The sequence below is a fragment of the Neophocaena asiaeorientalis genome, unplaced genomic scaffold (assembly GCF_003031525.2).
Source record: "Neophocaena asiaeorientalis asiaeorientalis breed wild unplaced genomic scaffold, Neophocaena_asiaeorientalis_V1.1 scaffold140, whole genome shotgun sequence".
NCBI lineage: Eukaryota > Metazoa > Chordata > Mammalia > Artiodactyla > Phocoenidae > Neophocaena > Neophocaena asiaeorientalis.
Genome location: NW_020173729.1, coordinates 1,073,287 through 1,094,538, shown reverse-complemented (window position 1 = coordinate 1,094,538; position 21,252 = coordinate 1,073,287). Strand labels below are relative to the sequence as shown.

General features: G+C 55.7%; 1 protein-coding gene across 3 annotated transcripts in view; it reads right to left on the bottom strand.

The window, feature by feature from the left end:
- Positions 1–8: 8 nt before the first annotated feature.
- Positions 9–21,252, bottom strand: part of SPTB (spectrin beta, erythrocytic) — a 123,812-nt gene continuing 102,568 nt past the window's right edge. For 2 of the 3 annotated variants that reach the window (XM_024750824.1, XM_024750825.1), the window contains exons 23-36: positions 20,756–21,034; positions 20,047–20,177; positions 18,892–19,096; positions 18,267–18,641; positions 16,638–16,882; positions 15,395–15,533; positions 14,844–14,928; positions 13,881–14,077; positions 13,520–13,569; positions 12,936–13,014; positions 3,209–3,471; positions 788–961; positions 529–571; positions 9–384 (exon numbers count right to left, since the gene is read on the bottom strand). In XM_024750824.1, the coding sequence (XP_024606592.1) occupies positions 217–384; positions 529–571; positions 788–961; positions 3,209–3,471; positions 12,936–13,014; positions 13,520–13,569; positions 13,881–14,077; positions 14,844–14,928; positions 15,395–15,533; positions 16,638–16,882; positions 18,267–18,641; positions 18,892–19,096; positions 20,047–20,177; positions 20,756–21,034 (2,433 nt within the window). In that variant the 3' untranslated portion in view covers positions 9–216. The remainder of the gene's footprint in view (positions 385–528; positions 572–787; positions 962–3,208; positions 3,472–12,935; positions 13,015–13,519; positions 13,570–13,880; positions 14,078–14,843; positions 14,929–15,394; positions 15,534–16,637; positions 16,883–18,266; positions 18,642–18,891; positions 19,097–20,046; positions 20,178–20,755; positions 21,035–21,252) is intronic. The other variant, XM_024750826.1, reaches the window with a different exon arrangement.

The following is a 21,252-nucleotide window of genomic DNA, read 5'->3' as shown; positions in this document are numbered from 1 at the left end:
GTGGGCCGGGCCGGGCCGGGTGGTGGCGCGAAGGCAGCTATTGCAGTGCAGCGGGGCCCGGGGCCTGGGGCCCGGCCGGCGACTCGGGGCAGGCAGGCGGCAGGCAGCGGCGGCCAGGCCGTGGGCAGCCGGAAGACCCGGCTGAGGAGGGAAGCACTCGTCCCCGCTCGTCGCTAGGCCCGACGCACTGGCTTCACCCGCGGGGTGCCCGAGAGGCTACTTCTTTTTGGGGAAGAAGCTGAATCTCTTCTCCTTGTCTTTCTTGCCGAGGCTGGCGTCGGGGCCGGTGATGGAGGGTAGGGGCAGGCTCTGTGCCTTGACACGGATGCTCTGGGACTCGTTGATGGCGGTGCTCACGCCCTGCAGCCAGGACAGCATCTCCTCCTACAGGGCAGGAGGGTCAGGGCCCCACAAGGACGGTGCCTCTAGGACAACCCCTCCTGAGTGAGCCTTGAGGTCAAGTGGCATGCGTCCCTTCCACCTGCCCCTTTGTTGGTGGGGGTCTGGGCGAGGCAGCCCTGCACTTACCTCATCCTTGCCGTGGAAAAGCCACTCACTGCCATTGCTCAGCCTAGGAGGACAGAGGGTTTCCTGCGTGGCCACCTCTGTATCTGATCCCTCAGCCCCCTGAGCTTCCCCATGACAGCAAAAATCAGTACCACCAGCCTCTCTGACTTGAAAAATCCCTGAAGGGCAGCTCAGGTCTGAAGCTGGTCCCAAAGAGTGGGCCCCTGTCCAGCCACTTATGCCAAACCAGGGAAGGGGTAGTGGATAGGCGGGGCCTCACCTCAGCTTGAAGACGTGCTTCTTCTTCTTGTAGCTGGCAGCAATCTCACAGATGGCATGTCTCAGGGCCAGGGGCTCCTCCCCATGGTAGGGCACCCCCAGGGCCAGGTTCTTGGCATCCTTGTAGAAAGTCAGCTCGCTATTCCTGAGCACACAGTACAGGTTGTTCCAGGACCTGTGAGGGTACAGAGAGGCAGGTCACCTACAGTCCTGATACAGCATCTCTATAATCAGTTCCCATAGCTTTACCATTTTTCTGAATTATACCAATTTTACCCTGATCAATAGTAATACATTTTACTGTTTAAAAAATTGCAAATAAAAATCATCTGCACGTAATTCCACTACCAAAAGTTAACTATTATTAACATTTGATGTATTTCCTTCTAGTCTTTTTTCTGTTCACATATATAGCTAAAATTGGATGATACTGTATATTCAATTTTATGTCCTGCTTTTAAGTTTAACACTATATCATGAGTATTTCCCCATCCTCAAATATTTGGATTCTCAAATATTTCTTGAAAATAACTTTGAATAGTTATATGGTATCCTATCACATATATAAATAATCTCTTTATTGATGGACCTTTTTTTTTTTTTTTTTTTTTTTTTTGTGGTACGCGGGCCTCTCACTGTTGTGGCCTCTCCCGTTGCGGAGCACAGGCTCAGCGGCCATGGCTCACGGGCACAGCCGCTCCGTGACATGTGGGATCTTCCCGCACCGGGGCACGAACCCGTGTCCCCTGCATCTGCAGGCGGACTCTCAACCACTGCGCCACCAGGGAAGCCCTGATGGACCTTTTAATACTGGAAATTTTATCCATGATTTAAATAGCAGTATGATAAACATCCTTGCCTGTAACTCTGATCTTACCTTGAGATATATTTCTAGAAGTAGAATTATTGAGTCTAAGACCAATAGTATAAACAACTTTTCAAAGCATTTCCATAGCCACCAGCATATTTGAGTCTCACTACAGAACTGTAACGTGAACAGAGCAGGGTTTTGTTTTGCTGGTAGTGATATTTTGTTTTGTTGATGATATATGCCTGGTATCCTGTACTAGCACTTTTTAAAGAAATGTATTGGTGTAAATCAAGGCTCATCTCAGCTGAAATGTTTGGTGAGAACAGCAGGCTCATGGGCTCATGTGTGGGCTCACCTGAGCTCCTTCCCTGACAAATGGGGAACATGTTGCCCTTTCACAGTAATGAGTACTGAGAAACATTAAGCTTTTCTTCCTCCTCTTCCTCCTTTCCTCCTCCCTCCCTTTAGAAGGCAGAAAAGTGGAGAACTAGCAGGGCACGTAGGGAGGAAGGACTGGAAGGTCAAAGAGAGAACCTGACCTGTACAAAGCTGGCTGCAGAGCCATTCCACAAAGCCCAGATTTCTGACACCAGCTCAGGGATCTTTCCTCTGGCCCTCACCACCTTCTCGGAGCTTGTAGCCCAAGGAAGGCAGTTGCAAAGGAGGAGCTGGTCTTGGAGTAAATGGACAAATGATTTAACCTCTCTGAGACTGTTTCTCCATCTGGAGAATGGAAACCACAATATCATAGGAGGTTTGAGAAGCTATTATCAGTCCTAACATAATGCCTGGCACACAGTAGGTACTTTATAAATGCTGGTTTCCCTTTCCCTGCAGGCTTTCCATATAAGCAGTAAACCTCTTCAGGTTGGCTGGGCCCCCCAATTGATTTTTGGAATTTGAATTAACTTTGGCATGTCCCCCAGGCTAGGCTCTCTCTGTACGCTGCCAGTGGGCCCTGGGAATGTGGCTGGCTTCAGCCTCTTGATGCTGCCTTGTTTCTCTGGGACCCTGGACTGCTACCTGAAGGCAGGAGTCTCCAGAGACCTTTGGTCTAGGCATCCCTGGGTAGACCACACCCCAGGACATGACTGCCTCAGGGTCAGGAAACGACACAGCCTCTGAATGAATTCCTCAGAGTCATATGGTTGCTAGGAGGGACCATAGCAACTCTTTCTCCTCTCCTATTTTATAGCTGGGGAAACTGGGGCCCAGATTGGGTAAAAAGTGGGGCTTGGTCAAGGATGTGTTGTTAGTGCTAAGGCCTACCTGTTACCCCGCCCTGGGATAATAACAGCTAGCGTTCACCGAGTTCCTGCTCTGCGCCAGGCATGGCATCTGCACTGAAGAGGCGGGCTGCCCCCGTCATCCCCATTTTACAAGCGAGAGGCTGAGTAACTAGTACCAGGTCATAGGATTTGAACTCAGGACCACAATGGAAGACAGGCTTTTTCCATCATGCCAAGCAGCCCCCGGGCTGTCCCAGAGAATGCCCAGGAGCTCTCAGACTAGAGGCAGAGGGCATCCTCGCCCACAAGCATACCCATGTTGCTCTGTTGAAGTCCCTGGGAGCTGCCCACCCCTCCTACCCCACGGCCCTCCCCCACACACCTGTTGGACGCCTTCTTGTTGGGCCCCTCCAGGTCGTGCTTGCGGCCCAAGTAGCCCTCCATCTGCACGCTGTGCCCGTGGTCCACCTGGGCCGGCAGCGTTGTAGGCTCTTCACCCTCGCTCAGAGGCGTGTCCAGGACCTTAAAGAGGGGCTCTGTGGTGGGCTTCTCATCTGTGCTGGATTTCTCCTCCTGCCCTTCCTTGTGCGGCCCTGGTGGCAGTGGCGGCTGCAGGTCCTGGGGCCACTGCCTCTCTTCTTCCCCCTGCTCAGGGGCATATGGGAGGAGCACACCTTGCTGGAGGTTCAGAGCCAGGGGTGGCTACTCTCGGCAGAACTGGGAGGTCAGCAGGCCCCACCTGAGTCTGGTTCCTCTCTCCTGTGCCCTTCCTGGCCCACCCTGGCCCTCCCTCAACCTGCTGTGGGTTTCCACCTGGCCTGCTTCCCTAGCCTGTGCCCATGTCTCTGGCTCCATTCTCACTCTCCCCCTCTCCAATCTAACATAGGAACAGAAGGTTCTTAGACTGAGCTGAAGGGGCTCATCCATGGGGTTTCCGATGCTGCCCGGCTCTAGGGCCCACCCCTGCTTCAGATACTCCAGCTCCTACTGAGTCATCCGTGGGGCTCTGGCAAGACTTCAAATGAAGAAAGGGTTCTGCTGCTAAGACAGGACAGAAGAATATTTGTGGTAGGATGTGGTATGGGAACCCTTCTGTTACTTTCCACTTGTGTCTAAAACCCCAAAGCTAAGGGCACCAGGCCCTAAGCCTCCCCCACCACCTTTTAAAGGGAGACCCAGACCTTCCCGGGTCATGGGGCAGGACGGTGACCTGCTCCCCAGGTCCTGCCTCTGTCATTTGGTGGGGATTTGTTGGAGTAGGGCAGTGGTTCCTAACCCTGGCTGCCTTTTACAGTCACCTCGGGAAGCGTTAACAAAGGATGCTGGGACCCATCCTCAGGATGCTGAGTTAACTAGCCTGGAGTGGGGTCAGCACACGGGAATTTCTTAATCAGCTTTTCATGCACTTAGAGAATGTGCTGCAGGGGTAAGGAGTCACTGCTCCAGGGAAAGTCTGCGGCTTTTACCTCCCTGCTCCTCCCCGTAGAGGACAGGATCCTCCCAGCCCCTGCCCAAGCCAAGGGAGGGGCCTCCAGTGGAGCCTCGTGCTGGTATGTCAGGTGCCCATGAGAAGGGGAAGCAGACCTCTTATTCCGCAGCTGGGTACACCCTTATGCAGAGGCCTTTGTGCCACTGCACCAGGAGAGAGGGCAGGACAGATTGCGGCAGCAAGGGGCAGCCAGCCTCCGAGTGCAGCACAAGAATGCCGGCTGGGGCAAGAATGGGTGGGTCTCCTATGTGCCCAGCACCAAGGAAGGCCACGCTAGCTTGAGACATCTGGCCAGAAGCCTGTCTCAAAGGCCTGACTGCTGGAGACCTTACAGCACCACGTGGGAAGGGTCTTGTAGGCCCCCAAGCAGGTGGTATCTGGACACCTGAAGGACCAAGGGCACTGACAGCCCAAGAGGACCAGAGCCAACCCAGGCAGTAAAGAGACACTGCCCCCTTTTCTACTCCCTGTCCCAACTGAAGATGGAGACCCAGGAGAGTGTTGGGGAGGAGCTAGGAAACAGCAGACCCTGTGCTCCCCATCGTGGGTCCTTCAGACCTTGGGTCGAAGCCAAAATAGAGAAATGGAGAATGAGAGATATGGGCACCATACTGGACATCAGATTGAAGCTTCAAACTGAAACAGACTGGTTAGACTTTTTAACAGCTAAAAGTGACCAAGGTCTGCCTGAGCTGGCACTAAGGAATGGGAAGCGGAGGCTCAACGGAGATGTCTGAAGGCAGTGGTTGGAAGAAAGGTAAAGCTGGTCATGGCTGTATCCCATCAAATTAGGGCTGTTCAATAAACAGTTAGGTTGGGGCTCCCTAAGATTTCATTTAAAGAAAGGATAATATGGCTGGAAAAGTTTGAAAACACTACCCTAGTCTAACACCTTCAATCTATGAGAAAACCTGTGCTCAGAGAGGTTAAGTGACTTACCCAAGGTCACACAGCTAATAGATACCAGAGGCAATTAAGAGCATGCACTCCAGAATTGGACAGGCCTGAGGTTTTACCACATCTGTAGGGCTCTCATCTTTTCCTGTCTTAGAGTCTCTTGAGAGTTGTGGCTGGGCCATGCCCATCTTTATGCATCTGGCAGTATTTATATCTTTGAGTGTCAGCAATGAGCCAGAATTGACCACAAGGATCTGAAGGCTCTAAAGCCCTGCTTGGATCCTCCTCCAGCAGGGAGGAAGGGCAGGAGTGGCAGGGTTGGATTTGGGAGCCTGCATTTGGGGTCCTTCTATGGACCCAGTCAGGCCAACCCTCTGACTTGGGCATAACTGTTGGGGAGGTAGTGAAGCCTTTCATCCTCTATCTCTCCAGCTGGCTGTGCTGTTCCTCCTGGTGATGGGCCAGGCCCTCCCCACACCTGCTCTGGGGGCCTCGGGGAAGATGTGTGGCAGATGCTGGGAGGAAAACCCAGCAGACCCTCACAACCATGTTCACCCCTCTCACCCAGCCTCTTCCCTCCTGGGACTGGTTTTACTAGAGCCCTGTGTGTCCATATTTTCTTCCTATACTTTTCATTTCCATGCTCCTTCCTTTCGGGAACTCTCCTCTGAAAATAGAGATGATTTTTCCAGGACTGCGTCCCAATTTAATCTCACCTTTCTTCTGTTTCTTCCTAATGGATGCCTGACCCACGTTCCCTGGCAGGGCCAGTCAGAGGCCACGGCCAGTGTGACCAAAAGTTAAATGGCCAGGTCATGGGTGGGCTTTGGGAAATGGGGGTTTTCCAATGTATGCAAAGATTTCTTCTGTTCTCTTGACTGTTCATGTGGAGAAAATTTAAAACACACCCTGTCCCCTCTCCCCTGAAGGCCAAGGCCTGAGGAGAAGGAGTCGAGAATGAGGGTGGGAGGTGGAGGGGTCTGGTGGCAGCTGCTCCTCCCAGGCCCAGGGCTGGCAGGGCTTCTCTCCCTCCTGGGTTAGGGGAAGGGACACACAGGAGAAAGATGGGGGCGTGGTTTGGGCAAAAGGGCCCTCCTGTTATAGGCCCCAGGGGTGAATATGCTTTGCACCATCTTCTAAGAGAGCTGGGGGTTGAGGGGCGGTTCTCCTGCTGCCCCTGGAACCATACCACGCTCTGATAGAGATTGTGCCTTCCCCGACAGGCAGAGAGATCTGTGGACAGCAGAGCACCAGAAGGGGATGCTGGCTACTCGTTGGCTGTAGGGACAGGTAGGTTCTGCCAAAAGGCCCTGGATAGCTAAGATGATCCTCCGTGATATAAGGCAGAAGGCCAGCTGCTTTAGCCCTTGGGTCATCAGGAAGGTGCAGAGATTACACCTACTCTGCTGAGAGGTAACCCAGCCTAGAGCAATCGCTCAGAGGAGCTGGGGGACACGGAAAAAAAGAGGATCCAGCTACTTGGAAGAAACTCTGGGCGTCAGGTTGGGGCTGCTGGAGAGTTTAGACCATAAGTGGGTGTAACAGAAGGAGGGAGAATGGCCCAGGGATGGGGCCTGGAATAAGCATGGAGCGTCTGTTCTCTGATTTGAAGGTCTGGGTGACAGGTGGGTGGGTGCACTGGCTGCTGGGATCACGATGTCAGAGGAGGGTAGGGGACAGGCAGCACTGGATGCTGGTGGGAACATCAGGGGAGGAAAGGGCACAGATAGAGCCTTTTAGGATCCCACAGGATTGTAGTCAAACAGGGAGAGGCCTGAGCCCCTGATGGGCTGGGGATGGCCACATCAGAGTATTTGCAGAGTCTTGTAAGCTTGACTTTTTAGGGTCCTGCCTTGTTAGGAAACTGACTTGGGGGGAAGCAGGCAGATGTCTCTTCCCCAGAGGAGGTTCAAGAAGATGAAGGGAAGAGGGGCAGCATGGGTACATTTCTTACCTGGACTAAAGGTGTTGAAGGTGTACTTCCAGGCCAAGCCAGCAGGTGGCGGAGGGGGACAGCACACAGACAACTAACTCCAGCTCCAGGGAGAAAAATAACCAGGGGTGCGACCACAGGGTCTTTGGGAGATTTCTAGAAGATGCTCAGTGAACCCAGACACATCGACAAACAAGGAAACACAAGGGAGCTTCTCTCTAAAGGAAATGCTGGTAAGTGAGAATGAGGGCAAGAGGATGCACCCCAGAGATTTTGACTTTAGCCGTGCAATGGTCTTACCTCTGCCTACCTCACAATAAGGACTGAGCCTAGAGTGTGTATGTAGGGTGCTTCCAGGGAAGGCACTCCAGGAAGATTGGTTTGGGAGGGTGTTGGCAATGGTTGTTAGAATTCATATGGAGGATGTTTCTCTTAAGAGATGAAGGACTGCAGTGAGAAAAAAATGAAGGGAAAAATGAACACAATCACCTACTTGGTGTTCTACCCATATTCTCTTTTTGTATCCTCACACCCTTTCTGCGAGGCAAGTATCACTGCCCCTATTTTACAGATGAGGGAAACTGAGGGTCAGGGAAAATGAGTAACTAGCCCACAGTCACACAGCTAGTGAGTGGAAGTCTGAGGATGCAAGTCTCTCTGGTCCCAGACCTTGTGCTCTTCCTACTAAATCCTGCTGCAAGAGAAGACGGTGGCACTATTGCTCCAGAGAAAAGAGCCTATCCGATGGGGCTCATGGTCTAAAGGGGAATGAGTCTGGCTTATGTAAGACACGTGGCTGATTGGTTGAGGCAGTGTGGTCGTGTCATGGTCACCTTGGAAAGGGCCAGAAGAGGGGCTTGAGGCCAGACAAGATCTATTGTTGAATACCTTAGGCAACCAAATAGCCCTGTGAGACGGTGGGGTGGGGGAAGCTGGCCACTTCTGCAGCCGAGAACTTTTTCCCTCCCCCAGTGTCTGAGGTCTGGGCTCTCATCCTCTAGGTGAGAAGGCTGTCAGCAGACAGGTTGGGATGGTTGTTCAGAAGACAGTTGTTTGCAAGAGGAGAAAAAGAGATGGTGGGTTGAGTTGAGAGCAGCCAAAGAGATGAAGAGATGGGAACTTAGGGTGAACAGAGACAGATGCCTAAAGGGAGAACAGAGACGTTGTTGCTGAACAGAGGAAAGAGCATGGGAGGAGCTGAGGCTGGAGCAGCGAGGGGTCCACCGGGTTGGTGGCAGGGATGGTGAGGGGGTCTCGTGAGGAGTGGGATGGGCAGCGGAGGGGCTCAGCATTGTGTCCCAGGGGCCAGCTGTCTGTCTGAGATGACCACTGGGAACCAGGGAAGACAACAGGAGGGGACACAGAGCAGAAGGCCACCACATAAAGTGACAGGGGAAGGAGAGGGGAGTGTGCAGGGTCCCCTTGGACAGGGAGGGGAGACCTGGTCCACGGCCATCCCGGGGGAGAGAACGACTCTTCCTCAGGAGCTGTCTTTGCCATTCCCACCACCAGTGTGGGCACCCTGCCCTGGAGGTGCTGGCGGCTGCCTTGATGCCTTGGTGACTCTGAGCCAGGCGCTCAGAAAGTCTCAAAAGAGAAGACACTGACTCCCCCATCCAGATCTGACACCCAGCAGTCGGCAGCTTCAAGCCTCATTTCTGAGATGCCTACAATGTTAACTGAGTCCCATCCTGGGTTCATCAGTATCGGGGATGCTCTAAAACACAGATTGGAAGATGAACATAGGAGTTGCCTTTGAGCAGCGGGGCCAGGAAGATCACGTCCGACCATAGTACAGAGAGCTGGGCGCACCGAGCAGCGGACAGATGTCCACAAAGAGCCTGGAGAGCCAGCTTCTCCACGGAGCCTGGAGTGCCAGGGCGCGGTGCCAGACTGTAGGCAGACACAGCCCTGCCACGCTGATTCAGGCATCCTGGGGAGACAGACACGCCCAGGTTCACGGGAAAACTGACGTTCTTTCCAGGCTGGGTCTGCTCATTATGGACAAACACACCATTTGCCTTCACTGTAAAACGCCTGAATCAGCAGCTCAGTTCAGCCTCACAGGGGGAGTGGAGGGAGGATGGGGAAAGCTCGCTCAGGCAAGAAGAAACACAGCTGCTGCCTCCACACCCAAATCCCTTCCCTCCAAGAACGTCAGAGCCAGGCCTCTGGCCGCTGATTAGAGCCCTAGGCTGCCTGCTGGGGAGGCTGCTGCTGTGGGGAGTTGCCAAGGGAGTGACAGCAGCTGGAGCCAGCCAGCCACTGGCTAAAAGGTGACCTGCTGCAACCCAGTGCCTGTTCAGCCCTGGGGCACCATCCCTCACGTTCTCAAGTGCCGGTTATTTCCCTGAAGCCACGTCAACCTCTAAGACGCTGGAAGGAGATGCCCAGTCCTCTTGGGGAAGCCAGCTGCAGGCGGTCTTGGAAGGTCATGGGAAGAGTGACGTCTGTGAGCTGCACTTGGGTAAGAGTTTTCCCTGACAACCTGATGAAGGCCTGATAATGACAGGTACCCAGGCAGCTGCTCTCCGGAGCGGCCTAACCCCAGAATCCCTGCACCACAGAGGAATGTAGCCTTGAGGCTTGGAGGCAGATGGGGCACGACTGCCCCAAACAGGGAACCCCGAAGGCAGACTCTTTCTTGTCATAGCCCCTCGCAGCACCAATCCCTCTCAGGGGTATCCCTCTCGTCATCACAGCAGCCCCATTGGGAGAGTTCCTAGAGCAGGGCCTCCTTCCCACCCACGGCCGGGAAACAGGCACAGTGCACAGAAGAGGTTCCGCAGCCGTTGGCTGGGGCCCCCTAAGCCTGGGTTGACTCGGATCCTCTGCAATACCACTGCTTCTCCAGGAAATCAACCTCAGCATCTTAGCAATCAGCATCTCATCGCAAATGGTACACTGAGGATTCTGGGGCACTCAGAGCCTAGAAGATGAGGACTCTTAGCAGGACCCTCAAGCCCTCCCCAGAGCAGCACTGGAAGGGGGACGGCTCAGCCCGCTGCCCGGGGACCACCTTCAGGGCACTGGCCTTGGCAGGAGCAGAGGTCCAACCCTGGCTTCCTCTCGTCCCCAAACAGGAAACACCCTGGCCCCTTGCCATCTCTTTCTCATCTCCAGCCTCACACCAGCTGGCACCTGACCACAGAACCAGGTTCCTCAGAGTTGAGAACGAGACAAAAGTGGGGAAACCCGTCTCTCCCAACTCTCCCTTTATCTAGGTGCATTGTTCATATACAGGAATGTTCTGGACTTTCTGTAATCCCACAGACAGAGCTTTATGAGGGCAGGGAGACCCAGGAGGATTAGGGGGTTTGCCTAAAATCATGCACGAAGTCTCTACAATTAAGGACTAGAACCCAATGTCCTGACTTCCACTCCAGGAATTTTGCCATTTGTGAAACCTTGTGTCTTCTGCCTGGCCTCATGCACTCTTACACACTTACCCGTATAATGGGGTTTTTTTCTTTCTTTTTGTTTTTATTAGAACATGCTCTAATGTGGAAAGGTAAGAGGTGATAGAGGCAATGGAAACGCTGAATGCGTGGAATGGTACTCCAGTCCCTGCGTGTGCATACATGTGTGCGTGCACACACCCGGGAAGCGGGGGACCAGGCGGGGCTGGCAGGGTGGCCACCGTGTGCTGTACAGCAGTCTACTCAGGGATTCAGGTGCCTGGTCCACTCCCATGCAGGAAGCCGGCATGCACTAGTGATGGGTTTCACGTGAAGCCACAGCGTACAGATCTATAGGGCACCGACACCAGACCACACACAGCACGGATCTATCCTATAGGGCACCGACACCAGACCACACATGGGACAGCAGGAGAGCCACTGGACCCAGGCCTACCCCAGAGAGAAGGCTCAGCGGACAGCCGCCTTCCTGGGAGAGGCCTGAGGTTTCTGGAAAGGTTTTGAACCCTGCATGTGACCCATTCTCCTCTCTTCTCATATCAAAGACCAATGGGGTATCCCACTCTCCCTCGGAGTCCCATGGATCCTCGTGAAAACTCAGCAAAGGGCTCGGAAAGAAGCAGCAGCAGGAAATCTGTTTCCATGAGGCCTCAGCCCTGGTGTTCATTTGATTCGCCATCCAGTTTCTTCCTGGTACCGGGCACAGGCCAGTTTCCCCATCTGGCGGGGTGGCTGGCTCTCTAGGAAGGGTCTCAAATGTGGGCTCACTCCCTCCTTCCAGAGACGCTCAGGTCCAAGCAGGTTATACTCCCCCCACATCCAGCGACATTCAGGCGGTGGACGGAGGAGGCTCTGATGCACATGACGTACACGACACAGACAATGGATGGACCGCACAAGTGGTCACAAAGGAACCCGTAGACCCAGGCCACCACCGTGCACAGACACACAGGGACGCATAGCTGAAGCGCAGGTGGCAGGAACAGTCCCAGCCCCCGTGTCCACAGTCCATGCCAGCCCCCAGAGTTCTCTCTCCTTCCAGTGGAGGCTGTTCCTGAGAAAAAGTCCACCAGAGACTCCCACATGCGCCGATGGGATCTTCAGAGGGAAGTCCTGGGAGAGACCCACCAGTGGGAGCCCAGGAGTGCCCTCTGCTGGACATGAAGGTCTGGTGCAGCTCAGGACACCTCTGGCCGGCTGGAGGTGTCAGAGGGAGCTCAGAGTGTGAGTGGTGTGTGTGTGTGTGTGTGTGTGTGTGTGTCTGTGTGTGTGTGTCTGTGTCTGTGTCTGTGTCTGTCTCAGAGGGTGGGAAGGGCTGAAATATAGACCTGACAGGGATTCTGCACAGGAAATGCTCAGTGTTGTGCATTTTTCTGGGGTGGCTGGTGTACCAGATATTTCCACCAAGAACTCCTAAAGGTTCAGGCAAGCTCACCTGGGCACCTGGAGAGGTGGTGGACATGCAGTGGCAAAGCCATGCAAGGCACATGCTGGATTCTTGCTTTCTTTTCAGTCAGCTGCTCCCAGCACATTTCCCCAAAACCTGGATCACAGCCTCCCAGACTTCCTGCATAGACCTCCTGGGTCCTTTTAGCTAAAGGATCTATTCCAGGCCAGGTCCTGAAGCCATCTGCCAGGCCTCTGGCAGTGGGAGTGTTTGCGTCCCTCCCTCACCTCCCCCAGGCGTCCTCTTTTTCTACAAATTGGAGGCCTGTGACCCAGAAGCCCTGGGGCTCTCCCTCCCTCCTGAAGGGCTCCGTCAAGTCTGTTCTTGCCTCAGAGCTAGCTCTATCTCCAACTCACTGACCCACAAGCCTCAGGCCAGGAAGGTGCAAAGGGGGGAGGGGCTCTGCTTAGGAGGAAGGAACCTTCTAGAGGGTGGGTATGCCCACTTCACTGCTTCAAATGCCATGGCCAGGGCAGGAAGACCAAATGGTCCGTTTGTGAGTATATTTGTGTGTGTGTGTGTGTGTGTGTGGGTGTAGAGGGTAGAGTTAAGGATGGTGTTAGAGGGAAAATGGGTAAAAGGACAGTGTATACAAAGGAATCATTCCTGCCTGTATAAACTGTTCCTCCTGATGTAGATGGTAATGTATTTATATAATAAAATTTATTAGACCAGATAAAACCAAACTAAGAGGGTCATGTCAGTGGGCTGGCATGTCAGTCTTTTCTTGGTTGAAGGGAGAAGGGGAATTATTCTAGGAATTAAGAAAAGCTAAGTAAACAAGGAAGACTGATTGAAGGAGTCTGGGGGGTAGGGGCAGTGTGTGCCCATCCTGGCCTCCTGCCCCAGCTGAGCCTAGTCGGGATGAGGGGGCTCTGGCAGCAACGACTCCCAGGAACTAGACAAATGGGACAGGGAACTGACCGGGGACGTTCTCTCGGTGGCTGCTCGGTGGGGACCTCGGGGAGCCTCCCCTGCTGTCTCGCCTTCCTCTTCTTGAGGCCTATGGAAGACATAGTCCCGCTTTAGAAACAAACACCTCTCAGAGGCCAGAGACTACCTCCAAGGCCTGGCTTCCCACCCCGTCCCCAGAGAACACAAGCCAAGTCAGCAGCCTGGCAGACACTTAGCAAGGAGCTGCTCAATCTGCCTCAGCCTGAAAGGTTAGGCAAGGCTTCAGAAATGCCATGGCTCCGTGCAGCACGGCCTCTGGGACACGTTTTCAGCCGGTTCCCAGAGCAGGGGGGCAATGGTGCAGCAGCCACTGCTCTCCACCCATTTCCTTCCTGCACGAGGCCTTCAGGCCACCCAGGACTGGGGGAGAATGAAAGCTCTTCTCTGTCTTTAAGCTCCAGACACTCTGTATTTCTCTGACTAGTGGCCCAGATGTGAGAGGTCACATGTGGATTGTCGAGGCATCAGGGGGCAGTTTCTGATTAGAAGGACCCTTCCCCTCTCCCTCCTCCACCCCTCTCAGCAGAGGGCTCCAGCCAAGTCCCCGCACTCACCCAGTCTCCTCGTCAGTTCTCTCCAGGGTCTGGTGTTCTTTGAGCTCAAGCTAGGGGGGGCAAAGGCCGGGGGTGGGTGTCGGGTCAGAGCAACCACAGAGGGGAGCCTGCTCTCAGACAACCTTCCTCCAAAGAGGCTCCCTATACCCGACACACCTGGTGTTCTTTCCTTTTGGAATTAGCCCCTTTTGTCTTTGGGGTTCAAAAGTCAGCACTTTCTCCCACTCCTATTTCCTTCCCACTCTCCCGCCTTGCCCGGCCTTTACACTGTCCGCAGGTCCCCAGTAACCGCCGAAGACTTCTTGACTTGAGGACCCCCCCCAAGGCGTGGCTGCCCACCGCCCCGAGCCTCCCGGCTCACCGTGGTGGGCTTCTCCAGGGCGGCGAAGCGCTCTGCCCAGCCTGCCGTGGATTTCTCAAAAGCCTCATGCCTCTTGATGAGCTTTTCCACGCTGTCCACCGTGTGTCCAAAGTCCCGGCTGGCCAGGTAGGGCTCCTGGGCGATCAGCCATGCTTCAGCCACCGAGGCGTCCCGAGAGAACTGGCAGACTTCCAGCCCTGCCACGGACAACACAGCCCAGGGGTCTGTTAGCACCCAGCGGTCCGACCCTGCCGGGACCCCGGGGCCCCTCACAGACAGAGGCGGAGCTGGCGGGCAGGCCGAGGCCCACACAGGTGTCCCTGAACCGCGTGGACACCCTGCTCAGTGGCGACCTGCTGCCCGAGGCTGCTCCATCCCCGTGCTGGGCCCCTACCTCATCTCCACCGATAGCGGTATTTGAAAAACACATGAACTAGAACAAACTCCAAAACAAAGTGGTTTTGACATCACCCTTTGAGAACAGTCTTGAGTGTTCCCTTCCCGGCCCCTGGCTGTCTCACTCACACAGTCGTGCACAAGCAGCCACGGGAGAGTCCAGGTCTTTGTGGCTTGCAGCTCCTACCTGGGTGGTGGAATTTCCCTACCTCTCCTGTTTCCAGCTGCGGAGAACAGTTCTTTCTGTGCCCCACACGCCTCAGATCAAACCTTTGGGATGTGCTAGAGCCTTACGCTGACCCCTGGAGAGGCCACAGCTCTACGGGGACACCGGCCTCGGGACAGGTGGGGCAGAGGGTGGACAGGGAACAGGTGCTGGCTGGTCAGAGGCAGGCTTCCAGCAGCGTGTCTGCTGGGTCTTCTCCCCCAAGGCCCTCGGCCCTGAACTTTGCTGGTGAGTGGTGCTGTGGAGGCTCTTCTCCAGCAGGGGGGGAAATCCACCACGTCGTGCCATCATCCCTCCCCGGCCCCTCCCCCCAGGTTCCCTGGCTCCCAGGCTGCACTCACACATGTGGAGCTGCTCCTGGCGGGCCTTCCACTTCTCCTTCATCTCCTTCCTCCTGGACACCACCTGCTGCAGTTTCTCCCTGATCTGTGGGGAGGAAGGGAAGATGGCTCAGGCTTTGGTAACCCTTCCCACTGTCTGAGGTGGTGTGCGGAGGGGCCCTGCACAGCCTGCTGGGCTTTGTCACACCGACCTGGCTTCAAGTCTTGGCCCTGCCACTTGCCAGCTGTGCAGCCTTGGGTAAATTACTTAACCTCTCTGAGGTTACCACGGGCCTCACCCAGGAAGTGGGTGTCACCAAGACCAAAGCACACACACATGTGAGGGTTAGGTGGGTTATGAGACCACTCTCCCTACAGAGTAGCGGCCAGTTCCTCGAATAGGTTTTGGTGGAGCTATAATCCCCGGGCCTACACACAGCCCCAGTCCCCCCCAGGAAAGCCTCCTCAGAGAAACCACGGCCCATGGGTTCCCTCCCAGGAAGCTGTCTGGCCCAGCAGGAGCGGAGGCAAGGACAGGGAGGGCCCGTCTCTGTCCCGCCTTCCCCTCACACCTCATCCGAGGCTTGGTGTTGCCGCTGCAGCAGGGACTCGCCGAGCTCCAGGCAGGCGCTGAAGTTCTTGCTTCGGGTTTCCATCTCCGCCAGAATGCCCTTGTGATACTTCATGAGCAGTTCCACCGAGGAGACGTCCCTGCAGGGGCGGGTGTTTGGTGAAAAAGGAAACTCTGGGTGACTCTGGCCCATCTGACACCAAGTCCCGATCAGAGGGGGACCCCTACCTGCCCGGGAGTCTGACTCTCTCCTCTCTCTCTGGACAGCCAGGAAGTCCCCTGCCAGCTGCCCAGCCCCAGCAGGAACACTGATGCCCTAGTGTCCTCCCTTGCTCAGTGGTCAGGACATGGACGGGGGTGCAGTGACCATAAAAAAAGCCCGGGAATGTTAAATTTGGCAATGAAAAGGAATGAGGTACTGATACATGGATGAACCTTGGAAAGATTGTGGTAAGTGAAAGAAACCAGTCACAAAGGACCACATATTATATGATCCACTCATATGAAAAGTCTACAACAGGCAAATATAGGGACAGATTAGTGTCGCCAGAGGAGCGGGGGGTGATGACTGCTAAGGGGTACAGGGTTTCTTTTTGGGGTGATGAAAATGTTCTAAACATGCTGTGGTGACGGCTGTACAACTGTGACTATGCGAAACATTGAATGGTACATTTTAAATGGCTGAATTGTATGGTATGTGGATTATAGCTCAATAATGATGTTAAATATAAAAGCTTGACCACCGGGACAGGCGCCCTAGGGGCAGAGGGACAGAGGTGGGCACAAAGCGTGTAGAGAGCTCTGATCCCGGACGACTGCCCACGTGCCTGCCCCCACCTCTCATGCGCAATGAGCTCCTTTCCTGAGTTTTAGGGAAATGGCCCCCATATTCCCGTGCTGGGGGGAAGAGCAGGACCACTTCTGGACCTGCCCAGCTCTGAATGTGTAAACTGCTCATGTTCACTGACCATCACGGCCCCTGCCCCCACCGTAGAATCTGAACGACAGATGTCTTTCTCGGCACTCTCAGGATTCCCCTTACTCTGGAATAGTCGGTTCTCCCGGTGGCAGCTGAGCCACTCAGATTCTCCCTGGACCCAGCCTCAGGTGCCCCTTGGGGATTCTTGCGCACCCACAGTCCAGGACGTCCCTCCGGGGCAGACCCTTGGAGCAGCGCCCTGCTCTGCCAGCCTCTGGGACAAAGTGGGCCGGGAGCGGGGCTGCCTTGAGGACGCTGCCCTCACCTGGGCTTCTCCTGGGTCTCGATCTGCCGGATGATGCTGTCCATCCAGGAGAGGAGGTCTCGGACCATACTGAAGAAGCGGAATTTGTCCGCTGTGTCCACCAGCTGGGTGCGGCGCCCCGCGCAGGCATCGAGCAGCGCCTGCCATGCAGCAGACACCTCCTGTTCCTTGTTCTGGATGGTGTCTGCCTTCTCTCCAGCGTACGCTGTCTGCAGGCGGGTGGCCACGTCCTGGAACTGCTGTACCTGTGATGGGGCAAAACTGAACATTGTTTTCCAGGCAGACACGACTTGGGCCTGGGATGGGCAAGGGTGTCTGTCTCCTCTCAGTCTCCCTCCCGAGGACAGTGCTGGAAGCAGGATCCACCCACTGGGTGCTGGAGAGAAGGCTTTGGCACCTCTGCTGACCCAAAGCATCCCTTGGGCTCTGATGAGGATTTGGGAGTGAGAGGGGCTCTGTGCCCTTTGATGTACGATTATGAGAATAATTATGTACCAGGCACTGCTCTACACACTCTTTGTTACTCTCTTCATCTTTACAACAACACCGTCAAAGAGGTACTATTATTATCCCTGTTTTTGAGATGAGGAAACTGAGGCACAGGGAGGCTAAGTGACTGGCCCGAGGTCACTCACACTCAGAGAGGGTGCAACTGGGATTGGAGGCGTGCTCTCAACTCGCTGTTCCTAACCATTCTGCATGGTGCCATCCCCTGTTTGAGGCCGGCCCCAGGGCAGTGAAGCCTCATTCCTGAGACCTCGTTGGGGCTGTACCTGCCACAAGGGCTCCAGTACCCGCAAAGCACCTCCAGCTGGAGGACAGATCTTGAGGCTGTCCCCTTCTTGGTGAACCAGGGGCCCAACCTACTTTGGTGTTCTTTCCCAAAACCCTGCTGGGTCGGTGCAGGACTGCACAGCTGGCCCAGCTCTCCCTGCTCCACTGGAGGCCCGGTGAGTCGCCACAGCTGAGCCCCTTGCCCTCACCCTATCCATCGTGCTGAACTCTGCAGAACCCTAGGGGCCTGTGGAGGTACCTCAGGGGGCAACCCATGATGAGAGGAGGGAGTCTAGGCTGGTCTTGGGCCCCCCTCCAGCTCCCATGGGGAAAGGCTGAACAGCTCAGTGGCTAAGGGTGTGGAGTCTCTGAATAGCCAGTCTGCTATCAGACTGGATCTGCATTGTGGCTCCACTGCTTAGCTGCATGTTTCTGGACAACTTAGTTACCCTTCTGTGCCTGCTTTCCTCATCTAGAAAAGGCAGATAACATTATTCCCTTCCTCAGAGGGAGGCTGAGGATTCAGTGACCACATAGATTGCTTAGAACAGTACCTGGTACTAGAAAAGTGCTACATGTATGTTCACTAATGATACTGTAACACTTTGACAACCAGAGAAATTGCATTTGAAGGTATTTTTGCATCGGGTTTTGGGAAAGGTTCAGTTTAAAGAACTAGTTCTGAAGCTAAAGAACATCTGAAAGCCTCTGCTTCCTGCCCGGAGCTGTTGCTTCTCTAAGGAGATGCCTGTTCGCGAAGTCTCCCCTCTAGAAGCCAGGAGAGGAGCTGACACTGCGCCCCAGGGAAGCTAGTCATGGCGAAGGCGCGGAGGGACGGCCAGGGGTGAGAGGCACCTGCACACCCAGCAGGTGGAGCTCCCGCTCGAAGGCTGTGTGCACGCGATGGAAGGACTCGGCGGTGCTGGCGTCCAGCCCCACATCCTCAGGCAGCTCGCGGTGCTTCTCGTCAATGAGGCCCAGGATCTCGGCGCCAGTGTAGAAGTAGCGCTGCAGGTCATAGGAGGCGGCCAGCAGCTGCATGCGCGTGTCAATGAGCTCCAACAGGTCCGCCCACATCTCGTTCAGCCCGTCCTTCCACTCGGCGATGGTGGCCGCCTCTGCGTGGCCCACGTCGATGAGCCGCTCGATGATGGCATTCACGTTGTCCACCCGCTCCTGTCCAGTCGCCCCGGTCTCCCGGGCAAAGTCCCGGAACTTGTCCCGGAGCAGCTGGACGGGGGTAGACAGAAAAGCGGTTACCGGTTACCAGGGCTCAGGGGTGCGGTGGTGTCATCACACTAGCTGCCGACTCTCCCAGCGGCACCTGCCACTGCCTGGAGCTGGGCTCTCACGTCTTCCCCAGGGCACCTGAGCTCGCGGCACTTTGCACCTGGCGGGTGTGTGTATGTGTCTGGCACGACAGCTACTAGGTCTACTGCACTAGAGGGAGACAAAGCAAGCGGTGGCCATGGGTACTCACAGTCACGTGGTCAAAGTCTTGCCCCATTTCTGGGGAGGAGGCCACCAGCTCCTTCTCCGTGATCCACTGCTCCAGGTCTTCCACCTCCCGCTTCAGCTGGAACAGGTGGTACATGTTCTCCAGCTTCCGCCTGCGCTCCTCTGCCATGTCCTTCAGCCCCGCGTACTGCTTGTCCACCTGCCCCTGAAGTCTGATGATCTGTTCCCTGGAATTCAAAACAAGAAAGCCCTCAGAGACGGCAACAGAGAACCCAGAGCAGCCAGACCAGAGGAGCCAGCCTCCTCCTCCCCAGGCCCGAGGCAGGGACGAGTGGCGGAGCACAGCTTCAGAGAAACGGCAGAGCGGCTTTGCACGGGGAAGAGTTGGGGAGAGAAGGAACCGTCCCTTAGACCGTGATGCTTCAGGGGATAGTGAAATGTGTTCCCCTAGAGGGGGTGCCTCCCGCCCCTGCCCCTGACTCTGGGAAGCTCAGAGAGACACGTGCAAATGGAGAACTCTTCCGCTATTCTTCCAGGGAGGCTGAGGCGTGGGCTGGCTGAGCCTGGCTCCACCAGCAGCAGACCCTGCTCAGCTCTTCCGGGAGGGGCATGCCATTCCAGGGGCTGGATCCCTGGGGCTCCTTGGGAGATGCTGAGGCAGCTGCTGTGCGTGCCCTGAAGGTGACTGAGAACAGGGCTGTGACTGGGGGTGGCCCGAGGTGTCTGGCCCAGTGGGCTCCCATTTATGCAAAACCCACACAACTGAACAGTGTAGATGGGTGTATAATGATTTTGCTGAGACACTGTGAGATCCTGAGGTACCTCCTGGACCACAGAAAGAAAAGCAAATTTAAGCTATGCTGAAAGATGCTGAAGGCTAACTCCTGAGAAGACTGGAGCTCTCTGTTCACCAAGAGGGTAGTTTTGCTGTTCCATTTCCTAATCTCTTTGCAAACCAGGCCTCAGTCAGCCCTGTGTGAAGTTACACAAAACTACAACATAACAGGGAATTGGGCCAATCTGCAGGCCAGAAGGCATTTTTCTCAAACCCACAGTTTTCGGGAAAACTGTTCCTGTTCTCCGCCTTGGACCTGAAGGGATCCTGGTTGGCGGGACCCCTGGCCTGATGCCGGGGCTCTGGAGGCACAGGCACAGTCGTCCCAGGAGGCACACGCACCCCTCGGGGTGGCCTGAAGACAGCAGGCTCTGGGCCCGGCCGGCCAGCTGCTTGATGCTCCTCCCGTACTCCTCTACAGTGCGTTGCTGCCGTAAGTGCCGCTTCAACATCACGATGGCGCCCTCTTCATCCTAGGAGGCAGCGGACCATCAGGGCACGCGCTCACCTGGCCCAGCTTACAGCCCAGCTCCTGGAGGTGCCCGAGATGGGGGAGGGCCAGGCTCGCGGGACACCCATAGGAGAATTGCCCACGGTCCCCTCCCCTCCCCTCCCGTTGCCCGGCAACACCCACACCCTACCTTCCGTTCGTCACCCTCAATTCTCGTCTGACATCCACCCTTCCTGGCCCAGATCCAACCTCTATCCCCATGGAAACTTCCTGTATCACCCCAGCTTTTAGAGACCCCCCCCTCACCTCTCACCCACTCCCGCAGCAGTTCATCTGCACAGAATCCATGGCACAAAAAAGGTGAAGAACCCTTGGGTTAGAGCAAATCTAATTGGCAAACAGGGCGCCCGGCTGCAATACGTGCGCTGTATGTTCTTGAGAGGAGGGGCGTCCTGAGAAGCAGGGTACCTCGTACACCCTCTCCCTGCCCTCACTCCTCACACACCTGGCCTTACAGGTTCCCCACTGACTGCCCACCTCCACCCAGCTCTTCCTCTGGGCTGGTCTTGACACCCAGCCTGGCACCCTGCCCGAGCCGACCTGGGGGGTCTCGTCGGAGAAGACGTAGAACTCCTGCTCACTGATCCAGGCCTCGGCCTCGCCCGCGTCCAGGTAGTACTGCTGCGCCTCGCTGGCGTCCCGCAGGCGCTGCAGCCGCCTGGCCGCCGTCTCCCGCAGTGTGTCCCACGAGACCTGCAGATGCCCCAGGCACTCCTCCACATCTCGGCAGTCGATCTCGGCCGCGGCCACCAGCTGCTGCCCCCTGTGCAGCACATCCTCCACCCGCGGCGCGTGGCCCAGGATCTCGTTCTGCAGCGTCTGCGGCCAGAGGGGAAGGGCTCAGGGGCTGGTCTTCCCACCGTGCAGGGCAGCCCAGGGTCACACCCTGGCCCCTCTCACCCTGAACCCCTTGGGGAAGCTTGAGCGGAGCAGATGTGGCCATAAAGACTGCTAGTGACCAGGTGCCCAGCACGGCGCTGGGCCTGCTACCTCATCCTCCTCTGGCCCCCACCATGACCACCTGAGGTTAGCACTGG